The sequence below is a fragment of the Drosophila navojoa genome, chromosome 4 (assembly GCF_054131105.1).
Source record: "Drosophila navojoa isolate 15081-1374.11 chromosome 4, UAZ_NAV_1.0, whole genome shotgun sequence".
Taxonomy (NCBI): domain Eukaryota; kingdom Metazoa; phylum Arthropoda; class Insecta; order Diptera; family Drosophilidae; genus Drosophila; species Drosophila navojoa.
In genome coordinates this window covers 12,101,429-12,118,539 of record NC_142892.1, presented here as the reverse complement: position 1 = coordinate 12,118,539, position 17,111 = coordinate 12,101,429, and the positions used below count along the sequence as shown (strand labels likewise).

Here is a 17,111-nt window from a genome sequence, read left to right as displayed (position 1 = left end):
GTAGAGCTGTCGGTCAGGTACCAATGGGTGTCGCAGTCCTTACTCCTGAGCAGCACAAAGGACCCGCAGTCGCAGTAGCAGCCGCCGCCTTTGTCGTCGATTCGCGTAATCGCAGCCCCTGCTCCGCCCCCTGCTAACAGAACTTACCCGCTAATAGCTCTGCACGCTTTTCACTTTGCGCTTTCGTTTGCCTGCCTAATTGAAAACGTACTTTTAAATGTCTTATGCACGCAGTTTCTGAACGGTTCAGCTGACTTGTTATAAATTAATTCGAATGCCAATTCGCCGCATACACGCACACACGCACAACCTGCTGAGCTTGTTGTTGCATTAGCATGAAATCACCGCCAAATTGCAGGGGGAGGCATTTGTAATAATGCTGCGCGCTGAAGCAGCAACAATTTGGCATACGCGCCAGGACATGCAGCTCCTGCAGCCATGCAACACGCATACGCCCCGTTGGCTATGAGTATGCAACGCAGTTGCCAAGCTATTTTGATTGCCCGCCAACAGTTGACAATTTCACGTAGCCAAACGCAACTGACAACAATTTGTATGTACGAAGCCTTCAGCAGCGAGCGGAGACTGGAAACACGTTCGTATATGCATCGGGAATTTAATAACTTTAAAGAGAATTTTCTGATTTTAAAGTGTAGAAAATGAGAAACTTTTGCCTACAATTAAATTTTTTGGATTTAATAATTTTACTAAAATATTTCCATATTTTGCTGCATTTATTCCACAACTATAATAATTTAAAGCCATCTTAAAATGGGTCTATATAAATAGTTGTACGAGCGACCTTTGGCTATCCAATTAGCTGTGCAAAGTTCATTTAAATTCGAGTCAACTGAAACTGGCAAATACTCTGCAATATGCACTGTATTTGCATAGCGCGTAGTCAACTTAAAGAGAGTTAATTGCAAAACATACACACACACACACAGTCACATACCACACGCGGACAAAAGCTGACTGTTACAAATTTCTAGGCTGATTGCCGCATTGCATTTCCGCTTGCTACACTTTGACCTCAATTCCTTTGCAAATGTTTGACTGTATGTGTGTGTTTAGCTGTGTGCGTGTGTGTGTGAGCGACACTTGTTAACCGTGCGCCTGGCCTGCGGAAACTGCCTATTAAGTTTTGATGAGAGCAAAAGCACCAAAAGTTGCGGCAAAGACATGACACGCTGCCACAGGGTAACAAGAATTTAATCAATGTTCCTCTTTGCGGTTAGAGGGGGGGCGTGTTGAATACCGCCATAGCCAGTGTTTGCTGGGCCAACAAACAAATTCAACTGCCAACAACAACAAATCAGTGACAGGACGCACAACTTGGCCGTTGATATCAGCGTGTGTGTGTGTGCGTGTGTGTGTGTGTGTGTGTTTGCCTCATGTTTCCTGCGGCTTGGTTATCGCCGCTTGTCAGAGTACGCAAAATTTAACTTTTTGCGTTGTAGGCGGGTGTAAATGTGTATGTGTGTGTGTGTGTGTGTGTGTGTGTGTGTGTGTGTGTGTGTGTGTGTGTGTGTGTGTGTGTGTGCATTGTGGCAGCTTTCATGGTAATTGTGGCAGCACTTTGACACGATAGCTGAACGCAAACAGGTTCATAGAACTTTTGTTTTGGCCATATAGTATGTAGCCATCAAATGGTTAAGTTAGTTAGTTGGCTGGCTAGTTGGGTATTATATTCTTATATCACATATGGTTTATAGCATTCGGGTTTACTTCTTTCTTAATAGCTTCTTGCCACGTACACTAAAACACCAAAGCACAATTACAGACTGCGTGTGTGTCTGCGTGTGTGTGTGTGCGTAAGACTCTGAGCGATTGGAGTCGGCGAGCAACAAACCGAGACACACGTCTGCAAGCGCGAAAATCTGAAAGTTAACTGAAAATTAACACAAAACTCTCAAACTATCAATAATCAAGCAGAAGCCGCAAAACAGCATATGTACATATGTATATAAAATAAAAGGAAAGAAGTAGAAGTTGGTGGAGATAGAGAGAAAAAAAGAAAACATAAAACACACATATCAAATGTGTTTAAAATCCCAAAAAATCAAAGTGCATGAAAATAATAATCACAACAACAGCTACCACTGAGCGATGGACTTAGCCAAGCAACAACAACAACAGCATCATGAGTTACCCACATTTCAGTGGCGCCAACAACAGCAACTACTTACAGACAGCAACTCCAAGTGAGACCCAGTAAATGCGCTTAAACTGAGGCAAATCTCTTATTAGAAGCTATTGGGCTGCTGCCTCTGCTGCGGCTGCTGCTGCTGCTGCTGCTATTGCTTGCTTCGCTGGCCACTTGGCGTGTTGCATGTGCCACAGCATATACATATATATATATAGAAATTACATACATATATACAAGGCCTATATGTAGCTGTGCTTTGTGCCACTTCAGAGTTATTGCACAAAAAGCGCAGCGCCCACGCATGCGACAAAGTGAAAACTTCAACACACACTCACAAGCACACACACACACACACACACACACTAGACTAATTGAATTGTTTGGCGCTGTCATTTGTGTCTCATCTGCTCATTTGTAGCTCATTGGCAATGCGCGCCACAGCGCCTGGGGGCAGGCGTCAAGTGTGTGTCATGCCTGAGCGATCAATTCGTACGACTAACTGCACTCAACAACCTTGAGTAGCTCAGCGAGCAATTAATGTAAGCCAGAGGAAAACAATGTATATATAAATAAGTAAAGAATAAAATAATTACGGCAATGCAATCTGGCACAGTTACTGTAACTCGATAGATTCTCATAAGCTCGGCTTGGGTTAGGTTAGAATAGTTGCCACACTTTGTGACTCGGCAAATTTTGTGGCCATTAGCTGAGCTAAAAGTCATTTTCAGGCAGTGCTCTGTGAGTAAGATTAATAATATTTGTTTGTAAGAGTTTTTGGCAATCTCTTCTTGACTACAAAAAGAAACGAAAAGGCTTTAATAAGAGTTAACGAAAATATATATGATAGAGTAGCATACTGAGCTTTAAAAGTATTCGTCGAGAATATATAATCTATCACTCTCACCCTCTCTGTTCATAAGAAATGTAGTAGCTGAAATGATTTTAATATATGTATGCCTGATCAGGTAGATAATAATCCCTCTCTCCCTCACACTCTTAGTCTCCGGCACTCTTCACTCTTCTTCATGATATGCCAAACATGCCTTAGCTGAAGAGATTTCTTATGCATTTACTAAGATATACTATATACCTAACTCTCTCTTTCTCCTTTACTCTCTCACTCAACCTTAGATGACGTCTTATTGGAGTATGTGAATGGCATGCCACAATTGACAGTTCGCCTGCCCAGCCGCAATGAGCTCTGCCAGTTCGCCTTGAAGCCCATCTCGCATACGGTCGGGCATCTGCTGGCAATGCTGAGGGAGGAGGATCGGGGCATAGATCGTGCTGCAATTATCAATAAGCACGGCGTACGCATTGCTTCCTCCTGCACCATCGAGCGCTTACTGGACGATGAGTTTAGGTAGGTCTCACGGTTTGATCTAATTGTAAATAAAAACAATTCAAATTCTTTTATAAACTTCTCTTGCAGCATACAAATTAATAATCGTAATTTGGATGTCAAGCCGCCGGAACGTGAAAAGATCACAATGGAGAAGATTGATAAAATGGACGAAGTGCGCAAGATCATAGCGCAGGTATTTAAATAAATGCATTAGCGCAAAGAATTTGATTTAATTGGTAACTCAAATAGCTCTATGAGGCCTTCAATGTGGGCGAGTATCAGCTGGAGAAGAGCAATCAACTGGCCAAGGAACTGGAAACGCTGCGCTACGAACTGGAGCCACTGGAGGAGGTGAGTTGTCTCAGCTCTCTCTGAAGCAGTTGATCTACAGTAACCTGACTATCGATTGGCAGAAAAAAATGGAGCTGGTCAAAAAGGCTGAGCGACGCACCAACATGATGACCTGGGTGGGCCTTGGACTGATGTCCGTGCAGTTCGGCATACTCGCGCGATTGACCTGGTGGGAATACTCTTGGGATATTATGGAGCCGGTCACCTATTTTGTTACCTATGGCACGACAATGGCCATGTACGCCTACTATTGTGTAACGAAGCGCGTAAGTTGAACGAAAATGCTTGCCAATAACGATTGTGGTGTAGTAACACTGATTGATTGCCCCGGCAGGAATACATTATGGAGAATGTGTACAACCGCGAGTACTCGTTAAACATGTACAGGAACGCCAAGAAAGCGCAGTTTGACATCGAGCATTACAATCGGCTGAAGCGGAAGAGCGCGGAATTGGAGTACAATCTGAGTCGCATTAACGATCCCATCAATATGAAGCTGCCAGCCCATTTGGTGCGCACCCAGTTGGACGCACCGCCCATCGAGGAGAGCAATGGATTGGAAAAGAGCAAAGAGAAGAGTACTTAAGAGCCGTTAAGTTCGGCTCCACCTCCGCCCTCGTGCTACCCACAGACGTCTGCGACAGAAGAGTTGCCAGAACGAGTGAATGAACTTGACAGCGATAGCCAGGGGAGAGAAACGAAAGCTGATGTAGCCACCAACTATGCAAACTGAAACTCAAACTTACATTTAAAAAGAAAATCATGCGCTCGCTTTTAACCAAACAGCTCAGTCATTTAGTCAACGTTTTTGTTTAGTGATCGAAATTATAGTCAACTCTATATACACATATTTATATAAACTCTGCTATAATTTCAAGTGTTCTGCTCTTGTATGCTTCTGTTGAACGTAAAGTCCTTTTCTGTTAACTGAATGTTTAGTTAGTTATGCTTAATTTGTAGCTTAAGCCAAAGCTCGAACGGGCCAACAAATGCGCACAAAACAATTTTACAAATGACGTCATCTGCTTAAGGTGTTTGTTTACTTTTTATTTAGTTATTTATTTAGTAAAAAAAGAAATTTTTGTTTTAAGCCTCAACTACTTTGTGCGTGTTGTGAACATTTTTAGTGAAATATATATGAATTATTTATTGAACTTTATTTTTACTATTATATATTTATTATGAAAGCTTTGCGAGTCGCTGAGCTGAATAGAACTCTCTCCTATGATCTATGCATAGCAAATGCTTGTTCTGAAACCATTTCAATCGACCCTGGGCAGGCTACCTCGCTTTAGCCTCCTCCAAGGACAAATCGTAGCCAGCTTTTGTGCTGAGGCCAATTTCAATGAAATCCTTGGCATATTTTACGGCTGTAGAGTAAATGTATTATAAGAATTGAATTCTCTATGTTTAGCTAAGGAAATTAACAGCTGCCGAGATTTGCCACACCTAGGAAAAATATAAACAAATGAAACTCTAGAGTCTAGTCATAACTAAATGAACGACATATACTTAACCACCTACGATAAATATATATATTTTGATTTGAACAAGCGGCGCTCATCGGTGTGAGAAAAAACGTGAAATCTACTAACTTCCTAAGCTTTAATATACCTACTTAGCAAATACTAACTAAATTAAACTAAACTAAACTAACTACTTACGTTAACGACTACTAGATACAGATATACAAAAATATATATAAACAAATTGTAAATAAAAACGCACCAACTATTTCATTAAGAATTTTAGCAACAACACTTAACACACAACATTTCGTAGTTAGTAAAGTTTACGAAATTCTTAAAACAATACGATATATGATAATGATGCCATTAAATTAGTGACAGCAACTAATATCGGGTAGGTACTTATAAATGATATAGAATGAAAACCAACAACAAATTGTACATGTAAATATATAAACTGCTGTGTTTCATGACAACGTAAACGATATTTAGAATCATAGATATGATGGAAATGGCTGCAAGTACAGCTTAGTTTCAGTTTTAGTATAAGCAACTAGGCTTTGGCGATTGGCCATTCATTTTTACCGTTATACGCTTTCTTCTATAACTCTGAACTTAGAATTGCGAAAAAGGTTGTGTTGAAAACTTTATGCCTCTATCTATTATACTACTGTACTATACACACACACACAAACATACATATATTAAAGCAAATCCCTGACACTCACACTTGAAAGCTTAAAGGCCACACTTTAGTCCAGCTTTTCAATGCGCAAACTACACTTAAAGAAAAGCATAGGCACATTTAAACGAAAAACTAACACAAACTAACTAAACACACTAGCCTAAGTATTGTTCATACATAATACAAATATTTTCGAAAACATTTGTGATTCAATTTGAAATTATAAAATAAAGAAAAAAACCTTGTTTTTTGTATGATAAAAGAAAAACTAAAACTTACTTAAAAATCAAACTCTCCTATAAATAACTTTTAAAGTATTTGCCTAAAAACTCCCTAAAACTTAATTTATGTTCAACTATTTAGCTAAACCTAGAAGAGTATTCCCATGTTTATATTGTTATAATCAGCGCCAAAGACTTATAAAAAATATAATATTTATAACAAGTTGTATAAACCAATTCTACCCAGCCTTCTTTAGAAGTTTCTTTAAGCCCAAAGATGCTCGTTGCAAATCTTAAATATATATTGTTAAATTTACTTATAAAGGCATCACCACTAACCGGACTAATCCCCAAATGGTGTTTGATTACTCCTAAGATAATTATATTCACGATTCTCAAGTACCTTTTCTTTCGAAAAAAAAAAAAACAAACAAGAAATCAATCTTAAATCTTTTTAACGAATTTATAATTAACAAAACTAAAAACCAAACCTAAACAAAAATTATGCTAAGTGCTTTAAGTATTCAATTGTTTAAAATTTGACTAAACAAGAAAAGCAAAAACTAAAACAAAACGTGCGATTTTTTACATTTATATAAACATAATAAATTTGTTTGTTAAATATAATACGAAAAAAAAATTCCAGGAACCCAGCTTCAAAAATATTAAAAAAAAAAAACCAATAAAGGTAATAAATAAATTAACAAATTAAAAACAAGAAAAATACATAATAAAAAGAAAAGTATGCAACAAATAGAAAACTGATTAAAAAATAAAAAATAAATAAAATTAAAATAATAAAAATAAAAAACAACATATAAATATTTAGCTAAAAACTCGTTTTATTTGCTACTAAAACGTACAAAGTACAACGAGCAGATGGGGTTATTATGGGATGGGGCTATTCAATATTCAGACGCAACGTATTTCCAGCCTGTAACAGCTATTCGAGTCCGTGGCATTCCATCGGACCAGCTCCGCAATGGCCCGGCTCGGCTTGAGGAAGAGCGTTAGCTGTTCGTTCAGCTGCAGCGGCGAGAACTTGCTGATGATCACCGCCTTGGTGGAGTCGCGGTACTTGCCCACCACCGTCTCGTTGGAGAAGACGCGTCCGCGTCTGTCGGGCACCTCGAAGGTGTGCTGCGGCCTATTGCTGGCGTCGTCTAGGAGCCGATAGCTGGGCAGCCGATCGGGATTGTAGCCCAGCTTCTTGCATATCTCACGCACCTCGTTTATGCCCGGCGGCTTGCTCTTGGGAAAGCATTTGGTGTGCCAAATGCCGTAGGACTGCTCAATAACCTGGCCGTACTGCATGCTCGGCCTCTGGTAGCCGTGTTCAGTTTGCGCCCAGTAATCCTCGTGCTGGTCCAGCAGCGGATGCTCCAGGCCAAAGCAGAAGAGCTCATCCTCGCCGTCCGGGCAGTCGGGCTGCTTGTCGCAGACAAAGTCACGTGGAATGCAATCATCCGAGCTGTCGAAGAGATTCGTTAGAGATCAGATTAAACATTCACCTTTGGAGTCGACCTACGAAGTGCATTGGAAGTGATCCGCGGTGCAGTTGCAGAGCACCGAGCTCTCATCGCTCTTGTCCCAGCAGTTGCGCTTGCCGTCGCATATCTTAGAGGGATCCGTGGCTCTATAGGGCGAGATGTGAATAGGTTTGTACCAGAGTATATAAGAGTATAGGAGGTCTATGTAGCTTACTGTAGATAGGTGAAGCAGCTGCATATGGTGGGCTCGTCCGTCATGTCCTCGCAGTCGGGCACATGGTCACAGAACTTGCTCTTCGGCACGCACTTGGCACTCGAGCGGCACTTCATTTCGCCAGGGCCGCAGCGCTGCTTGAGCTCGCGGCACTTGGCCTCATCCTCGTCGCTGCCATCGTGGCAGTCGTTGCGGCCATTGCAGAGCGCCGACTGCGGCAGGCAGGCGCCCAGAGGACAGCGATGGGTGGCGCAAGGGGGCGTTGCCAGCACATTGCTGCAATGCGGATGATCTAGGGGTGATTCACATATCAGTAATCTACTCAGAGGAAACGTCTGCTCGGACAATACCTATGACGTGCTGCAGCATTTTGTAGGCCTCGTTGAGTTTCCTAATGGGGAAAGGCGACCTGAAGCTGCGGCAGTTGGTGTTGTTGTAGCTGAAGATCGCCGCAGGATACCAGCCAGTGTGTGCATCCCTGCACACCAGCACGCCCTGATCTGTGGGCTGGCTCTTCAGATTCGTTTGATTCCGCTGGCCAAACTGCGTGCAGCTGGTGAATGTGGTGAGGGCGGGCATCGACTTGGCACCCGCCACGCCGCTCACCAGCTCCACCTCCTCCGATATGGAGGCCATGTCCTCGGCACTCAGGTTCAGCATGCGCATCAGGTTGCTGGACGGCTTGCGCTCTTGCAGCTGGTAGCAGGAGCTGCAGCTGCTGTCGTTCGTGATGGAAGCGGTGGCCACGGTCTTAATGCGCCCCGTGCGATCATCGTGCAGCACGCTGATGCATTCGTGCGGAGTGACTTCGTCTTGAGGAGAGCTGCAGGAGAAATGGGAGTTTAGTCTTGGTTGATGTGGGCATGAATTGAATTTACTCACATCTCTGGCAGAAACGTGGGCAGCACAAAGTGCGTGAATCTCGCCGGCTGCTCCAGATGATAGAGCAGCACATTGGAGCGCGGCACCGTCTCGAAGCAGTCCACGCGACGTATTTGCTCGTGGTTGCTGTGGTGCAGAGAGCGCTTGGTCTTACCGCCGCCCAGCAGGACGCTGATGTAGTGTGTATCAAAGCTGTGCCGGAAGGAAGAGGGAATTAAAACTGGACCAAGATCAAGATCAGCAAAGCCACCAACCTTAAGCCGGCGAGGCAGGTCTCGTGCACCAGCAGCCAGTGCTTGTCCAGCAGAACGCCCAGGCACCACAGCTCGCCGTCCACATACACGTCCGCCAGCCAGGGCCAATGCAGCTCTTCGATGGCCTCGTGCAGCTGCTCCTGCACCAGCAGCGTCTTGTTATTCTTGCTCTTGATCAGTGTCTCCAGGTGATCCATGATTTCGTCCTTCTTGTTGACCACCTGCAGCGGCAGCAGCGGCTTGAAGTGCACATATGGCCGCACGTTTGTCTGGATGGAGGGCTGCAGCTCAGGCAGCTGCTCAGCGGGCGGAGGCGTCACCGCCTGGCCAGCGCTGAAGGTTTTCAGCGGCAGCGTCGCATTGGAGCGGGCATTGCACTCCACATAGATGCCCAGACACTTGCTGGGCAGCACGCGCGCCCGCTGCTGGCCGGGCAGCATCTGCTGGGGATGGGAGTGCCCCAACTCATTGCTGGACAGCTGCGCATTGTCACGCATCAGCGCTCGCAGATCACTGCTAGCCCGGGATTTGGCCAGCTCGGGCGTGATGGGCTGCATCTGCCGTTGGCTAACAAACTCTGTGCTGTTGTAGTATTGCGCGCCCCTGAAGCCCAGCAGAGCGCACACAGTGTCCGCCGTCTTGGCCTGGTGCTCGTGGAAGCCCGTCTCGTGGGCGCACACCACGCGCCACAGTCCATGCGCATTCTTGGAGAAGATGCCGACGTGGCTGAACTTCGGCTTCTGATGGGCGTCGAAGTGCACGTCATGGCCATTGGTCAGGGCAACTGTGTATGAGAGAGGGAGAGAATCATTAGCCAGATGAGAGCACGGCTGAGCATTTGTTTACTCACAGCAATCCTTTTCGTCCTCATTGAACTTGCAGTCGACGATGTTGTCGCAGCGCTTGGCCAGCGGCAGGCAGATCTTTGACAGCGCACAGTGATACTCATCAGCTCCACAGCCACCTACGATTGGAGCGGATATTGAACTTGAGTGCTTCATGTTATCGGGTTTACCCTGAGCTTACCGCAATTCTGCTCATCAGTCAAATCCTCGCAGTCCGCCTTGCCGTCGCAGATGAGCGCGCCGAGGCTGCCCTTGAGGTAGTCCCGGCAGCTGCAGTCCAGCTCATCGGTGCCATCCTCGCAGTCCACCTTGCGATCGCAGCGATGCAGTCGATCAATGATTTGGGGCAGTCTGCAAATGTTTGACAAGTATTTAATCTATTGATGGCAAGAGTTTGCTTTCTTAGCTGACTTCTGGCAAATAAACTTGTTGGGCAATGGCTTCTCCGTTTGAACTTGGCTGCTGTTTGTTGTGGTTGCCTGTGTGGTTGTGGTTGAGGTTGTGGCAACTGTCGTTGTTGTTGTTGTTGTCATTGCTGCCGCAGGCTGTGGCACACTTTGCCTAGTTGTGCTGTCAATGGCTATAAAAGTCGGCTCCAAAGTTGTGCTTGCAACTGCAACAGCAATAGTTGTTGTTGCTGCCGTTGTTGCAACTGTTGCCATTGTTTCGTCTGTGGCATTTGTTGCACTTGTTGCAGCTGCAGTTGCTGTAGAATGACCTGGACTCGGCGTCGTTGACTCTTCAAGTAGTTGGCTTATCAGGTCCGTCAACTTCATCAAATCCTCTGTGGGCGTGGGCCAAGTAGTTGTTGCTGTCGTTGCTGTTGTTGTTGCTGCTGCTGAGCTGCCTGTGGTTGTGGTCTCTGCTGCTGGCGTGTTGCTCTGCTCCTCAGTCATGGCTCCCGCTTTACTCCCCTCGTTTTCAGTGGTTAAGTCAGCAAACAAGTCATCATTGTCTATGGGCACATCCTGGCGCTGTTTGGTCTCAGTTTGCTGCACTTCCTGGTCAAGTGGCCCCTTTTGTTCCTGGGGATAATAGTCGCTCTCGGTGGTGCTGCTGACATTCAGCCGAGTGCCGCCCACCATGTCCGGTATGAAGTTGTAGGAGCAGCCCACCTCATCCTCGCCGCCCAGACAATCCACGTTGCGGTCGCAGCGGTGTCGCTGGGCGATGCATCGCTTGCCGCCCCACACACAGGTGAAGCCGGGACAGCGCTGGAGCGGCTGACGTGCTGGCAGCAGACGCGGTGTCACCGCCAGCTCCAGCCAGTCCAGATAGAGTGCAACGCGCGTATAGACGCCAAACTCCTTGGGCCGGGCGCAGCCATTGCCGTGGCTAACGACTCCTGCCAAATACCATTGCTCCGGCTGCGTGACGCTGCGGCAGAAGAGCGGGCCGCCCGAATCGCCTTGACAGGCATCGCGACCGCCGCCCGGCTCGCCGGCACACACATCCTCCGACGCCTGGTCCTCGGGATCCGTGCAGCCCTTGCGTATGGGCACAACAACCTGACGCATGGCATCGCCTGCAGCAGAGGTGAATGAGTGGAATGGCATTTATAAGTCAGAGTCCATGGCTACTCACTGCTCGGTCCCTTCTCTCGTATGGCGCCCCAGCCGACGACTGTGCAGAGCGTGTGCTCCTCGGGTCCCCAGATCCAGTCGTCGCCAAAGGTCGTCCGTCCCACATCCGGCAGGCAGATGGGCTTCACCCAGCGATTGAACTGCAGCGGTGTTGCCACGCGCAGCAGGGACAGATCGTTGCGCATGCTGCGCCGCTCGTAGCCCTGATGCACCACCACATGCGAAACGGGCTGGATTTGCGTGGCGGGCGAGTAGCTGGTGCGGCGCAAGAGTCCAGCGCGCACCTCGTAGTAGTACTTCCCAAAGTTGATCACGCAGTGGGCAGCGCTGATGATCTGCGAGAAAGAGACTGATTAGCAGGGGATCTGGGAGATTCGTGAGAGTTTACCCAGTGCTCGGTGTAGATGGTGCCGCCACAGTGGAACTTGCCATCCCGGTAGATGGCCACTGCGAAGGGCCACTCCAAGGGAGCGGCATAGCTGCCGCCCACAATGCGACTCTTGCCCGACTCCAACTTATCCTGAATGGGCGCTCGCCTAGAGCGCTTGGAGCGCACGCTCTCGCCCGGCTTGCTGGGCAGGCCGCACTGCCTGGGCGGGCACTTGACATAGGCAACGTGGTACAGCAGCGTCTCCTGGTCATTGCGCCCTTGGCAGGCCTGGGCAAAGTGAATGCCCGCATGCAGCGATGGCTCAATGAATGGCCCGGGCAGCTTCAACTGCCTGAAGGTCACATTTGTGGCTTCCCCGAGCTCCGACACTTCGCAGGCATCGGCAGCCCATCTGTCGCCGTTATTGCAAACTGGATACCACTCGCCCTGATGATTGCGATACAGGAAGCCCTCCGAGGCGGTGGCTGAATGCGACTAAAGGCGGAAGGGAAACGTGGCAGTGAGATTACTCTAGAGACTCCGCTTTCGGCTTACCATGGGATTGGCCACATCTCTGACCAGCAGGCTGCACTGCTGCTCATCGCGTTTGTTGAGGCAGTTGAAGACGCCGTCGCAGCGCTCGTAGCGACTGTAGCACATGGACAGGGTGGAGCGATTGTGGCGCGCATACTCCCCGGCATTCTCGTAGCAGGAGTGCGCCAGTGGCTCGCAGCCAAAGCAGCCCAGCTCATCCTCGCCCATGGGACAGTCCGCGTAGCCGTCGCACAGCCGATCCTCGTCCAGGCGATCAGCGCAGGTGCAGGCCGACTCATCGCTGCCGTCCGAGCAGTCGACGACGTTGTCACACCAGCGCGACGCGGCAATGCATTGCTTCTGGCCAAAGCAGGCCACCTGCTCCGCCTCGGGGCACTTGAAGCGCTCCTGCGGCTGCTGCGGCACGCCCAGGTAGGAGGCGTAGATGATCTGGCTGCGCTGCGCCACGCCCGTCTGGTTGGCGTGGCGCATCTTGAAGTTGGCATTGGAGAAGCCCGCCTGGTTGTTGGGCGTCATATTGCCCGCCTGTGCCGCCTGGCCCTGCTGGTTCTGCATGTAGGTGCAGTAGAGCTGCTGCTGCCCGTTGGACTGCTTCTGCGGCGAGGCGTTCTTCGAGAAGATGTTGGGCAGCTGGTTCTGCGCGCCGCCCGCTGTGCCGGCGCTGCCACCGAAGAAGTTGCCCGACGGCCCGAACTGCTGCGGCACAAAGAAGATGCCACCGGCATTCGATGAGCCGCCAAACTGGGCGCTCTGCATGCCCATAAACGAGGGCGTGGGCGACCACATGGGCATGCGGAAGTTGGCAGGAGTCATGTAGAAGCAGACGGGTATGCTGGGCATGCCGAAGCTCGGATTGAACATGAACTGGGCAGAAGCCTTCATCGTCTCGCCAGAGACGGGAAACCCGCCAGGCGCCCGACTCGTGAACTGCACGGTCGGCGAGGCGGTGTACGGCTCATGGCTGTCCGCCTCCTTTGCCTCGGCGGCCTCCTTCAGCTGCAGCTTGCGGGACAAGTGCTCGCATATGGTGATGAGCTGTGCATCGGCAGCTGCAAGAACAGAGAATCACTATAAATGAGGGCTTATAAAGGGAGTATCTATCGAAGTGCTTTACCGTTTGTCACCTTGCCACTGACGGGATTTATTTTGGGTCCCAGCTGCTTCAGACTCTGAGTGTCCTGCTCCGTGCCGAATGTGTCGATGAGCTCGTCCTGCTTCGGCGCTGCCTCCTTCTCGAACTGCTTCAGCCAATGCTTTCGGTCATAGATATCCCAACTCTCCGACTCCCCAAGCTTTGATGTGTCGTTGCTGGGCAGGACGTGGATCAGCGGCTTCTCCTCCTCATGGCGCTCAAAGCTCTCCAGCATGTTCTCAATACTACTTGGATTGTCCAGCGGGTGCACTACGCGCGCACCTTCAGTGGTGCTCTCAGTGGTGGTTTCAGTGGCTACGGCTTCGGTTGTGGCAACCACCATGTTTTCAATGCTCGCGGGATTGTCTAAAGGATGTACCTGAGGTGCTACTTCCGTGGTTATTAGAGTGGTGCTCTCAGTGGTGTTGTTGGTGGTGGCTTCAGTGACCGCCGGGGCTTGAGCTGTAACAATTATCATATTTTCCATGCTCGATGGATTATCTAATGGATGTGCGTCAGCTGCCCACCCAGAGGAGTTGTTGGTGGTTATGTGAGTGGTGCTCTCAAATGTAGATTCAGTGGCAGCTGTTTGAGTAGTTTCAGTCAGCATATTTTCAGCTTCAGTGGTGCCCGTGATGGCGGTTCGATTGCTGCTCTCAGTTGTGATGCCAGTTGGTGTGGGTTCGGTTGTGTCAGTGCCAACGTTCTCTATGGTTGTAGGTGGGTATATAGGTGACGACGCGACTTCAGTTGCACTCTCAGTGGTGTTGGGCGTGATCGTGCGAGTGGTGGTTACTGTGGTTGGTGCTTGAGTTGTGCTACTCTCCTCATCGCTGTTCACATAGCCGTCAATTATCCAACTGATTTTGATTGGCTTGGGCTTAGTCGGATAGGCGGTGTGGTTGGCGCCATCTGTAGCTTCGGTCGTTGTGGTTGGTGGAGTGGTAGTCGTTATTGTGGTTGTGGGTATCACTGTAGTGGTGCTAGTTGTGCTCATCTGCACTTTACCCTCCACCTCTTGACCTGCTACGCTCTTGTGTGTTGTTGTCTCTTTCGGCGCTTTGGCGGTGGTTGCGAGTGGTGCAGGTGCATCTGTTGCTGTTTGCTCTTTCACATGGCTATCGGAGTGCAATGGAAGTGACTCATGTTCGATGCTAGGTGGCATAGTGGTTTCTATGGTGGTTTTATCCATTGTTCGCTCTGTGGTGTGAATAATTTCTTTGGGCTTATCAAAACGATCCAAGATCCAAGTGATTTGATCTGTTATGTTGTCCGATTCGGGTGCCTCAGTGGTAAGAATTGATAAAAGATGGCTGGTGGTGCTAGTAAAGGGGCTGATGTGGCTGGAGGTGGTTTTATCAGAGGCTGGCGGAGATGGAGAAACAGTAGTGAAGCTGTGATTACTATTAGGTGTTGTTGTAGTTGCCTCCACGTCCATCATTGTCGTAGGTATGGTGCTCTCCATTGTTGTTGTACCGAAAGTAGTTGTCGTTCCGTTGCTCAGGTCCAACATAGCTCTGGGTGTATTCTCGACATACGCTTCCTGCTCGTCGTGTCCGGGTCCATCGATAATCCAGCTGATCTGCGCTGGTTTTATCTTGACTCTATTGGGCTTCACTGTCGTCGTCTCCTCGTTGTCCCCATCGCCAGCTGCGCTGCTGTTTGCGAGCGGAGTCGTCACCTCCTGCAGTAGATCGACTGTTGCGTTCGTCGTCGCCTTGGCCGGAGCATATGGCTCAAACTCATGCGACTCGACGCTGTGTGAGTCCAGGTGATCCCGAATGATTTCCTTCATCTTGTCAACCTTTTCGGTTACCTCCTTGGCCATCTGGTACATGCGCATGAAAGCCGACATGCAATTCTCTGGTGTCTGCTTCTTGCACCTCACGTACTCCGTTTCAAGCTGACTCAACACTGCCCGGGCACGCTTGTTGCGCATCCTGGTATACAGCTGCTGCATCTTGGCCTCTAGCTGGATGGGATCAAGCAAATCTAAAGACTGCAGACTGCGTCGCGAGCGAAGCTTCAAGCGCTTCATGCGAAACTTGAGGCGCAAATGCTTTAAGCGCAATAGCTGCTCCTCGCTCTTGGTTGCAATCGGCTCGGAATCAGATTTCCTCAGCGGTAAACGAAAAGGTTCCAATTGCGGCCCTATTACGACCGGCTTCTCATCAATGGGTTGCACATGACGCGCGTGTTTCTGATTGAGCGACATTATTTGGCGCAAGCGATCTGCATTGGAGGAGTTATGCAATACATATTTAAATAAATTATTTGTCCGAAGCTGTTGTTGCTCTATTTACCCATGCGCTCCAGCACAATGCCATAATAGATGAGTGAGATGAGTAATGTCGCTATGACCGCCAGGGATATGATCAGAATACGCGTATAAGGCAGGCGAGAATTGCCGGCCCGGCGTAAAAGACGCAGCGAACGCTTCGCTTCGAGTTCTGGGAAAGCGTAATAGATCGGCAGTGAATCAATTTTAATTGTAATCTATAAAGTCGGGCTATGATAGCGATTTGTAGTATTTATAGGATTATAATATATTCATTTGCTGAACAGATTTCTGTAAAATATTTATCAGTTACCCTGTACCACTCTGTCTCTCTATCTTAATCTCCTCGCTCTTCCTCTCTCTATTTTTCACTTGGCAAAACTCTTTAATTTAAGTGCATTCCTCTTATCACAACTGGCAGGGTATAATCCAGTCGATACCTTCTTATATATGCACTCGTATATTGTAGGAGTCTAGTTGAACTCATTTTTGTATTGCTGTGCATTGAATTATGTTTAACAACTTATTAACTTAAACAACAACAACTCAACATTTTTTTTTTGTATCGAAAGTATTTTCAATTTCTTTTCATATATACATTTTGGTCAGCGAGTTCTCTGCCGAGAAGTTTCGCAACTTGAAGAAATGCTGATGCACTAAATTATGGAAACTGAACAAAATGAAAACATAAGCTTAAATAGCTGCCAGGTATTTAAACTTCTTTTTTTATGGTGATTTAAAAAGAACATATCTATAGATTTGATAATTAAAGCTATTAAGATTTACTTTTATATTTAAATAATTTTAATGCAAAGTCTGACATACCATCCAAACTTGGATTCATTTTAGTTAGATTTATATATTAACAATATATTTTATTAAATTATTAAATGCATATTTTTATACACTTTTCTCGTTGAGATTTCTGATATATCTCTTTTATTTTATTTATTTTTTTAAAATTATATTTCACTATGTTACACTTGTTTATTACACAGAAGACGAACACACAAAAAAATGAAGGATCCAATTACAGCGATTCACTTAAACAAAAATCGGAAACGAATAATCCAAATTGGGCTGACGGACCGACCGGCTCTAAGTGGTAGTATACGATATAACTGAATAACGACGATTTCGAATGCGAGCGACTTCCGCGCGCTCCAAGCGGCAACTGAAGACATCGACGGAGCCGGGCGCGCTTTTGAAGCTTTTGGAAAGTGGATCAGCTTGTGTGCGACCCACTTTGATGGTGGCGCATTTTGCTGTGCTGTGTACAAAATGTTTT

At 47.4% G+C, this 17,111-nt stretch overlaps 2 protein-coding genes and 1 long non-coding RNA gene across 7 annotated transcripts in view; 2 read left to right on the top strand and 1 right to left on the bottom strand.

Annotated features, from left to right (window-relative positions):
* MCU (mitochondrial calcium uniporter) overlaps window positions 1-4,999 on the top strand; it is a 43,562-nt gene extending 38,563 nt beyond the window's left edge. For all 5 annotated transcript variants that reach the window (XM_089260059.1, XM_018101919.3, XM_089260060.1 and 2 more), the window contains 5 exons: window positions 3,281-3,512; window positions 3,582-3,687; window positions 3,744-3,845; window positions 3,908-4,111; window positions 4,180-4,999. In XM_089260059.1, the coding sequence (XP_089116185.1) occupies window positions 3,281-3,512; window positions 3,582-3,687; window positions 3,744-3,845; window positions 3,908-4,111; window positions 4,180-4,431 (896 nt within the window). In that variant the 3' untranslated portion in view covers window positions 4,432-4,999. The remainder of the gene's footprint in view (window positions 1-3,280; window positions 3,513-3,581; window positions 3,688-3,743; window positions 3,846-3,907; window positions 4,112-4,179) is intronic.
* LOC149091404 (uncharacterized) lies at window positions 11-1,961 on the top strand. The gene is made up of 2 exons (XR_016196781.1): window positions 11-1,516; window positions 1,555-1,961. It is a non-coding gene; the product is annotated as an uncharacterized LOC149091404 (long non-coding RNA).
* A 2,043-nt stretch (window positions 5,000-7,042) lies between the features above and the next one.
* Window positions 7,043-16,751, bottom strand: ndl (serine protease nudel). Its single transcript, XM_018101924.2, has 15 exons — window positions 16,649-16,751; window positions 15,849-15,995; window positions 13,528-15,777; window positions 12,414-13,462; window positions 11,877-12,353; window positions 11,490-11,823; window positions 10,317-11,430; window positions 10,087-10,256; window positions 9,911-10,024; window positions 9,061-9,844; window positions 8,807-8,998; window positions 8,275-8,747; window positions 7,925-8,216; window positions 7,749-7,856; window positions 7,043-7,691 (listed from the first exon to the last, which is right to left on the bottom strand). Exons 1-15 carry the CDS (start codon window positions 16,665-16,667, stop codon window positions 7,133-7,135), a joined length of 8,082 nt encoding a protein of 2,693 aa, XP_017957413.1. The 5' UTR covers window positions 16,668-16,751; the 3' UTR covers window positions 7,043-7,132.
* Window positions 16,752-17,111: the final 360 nt, after the last annotated feature.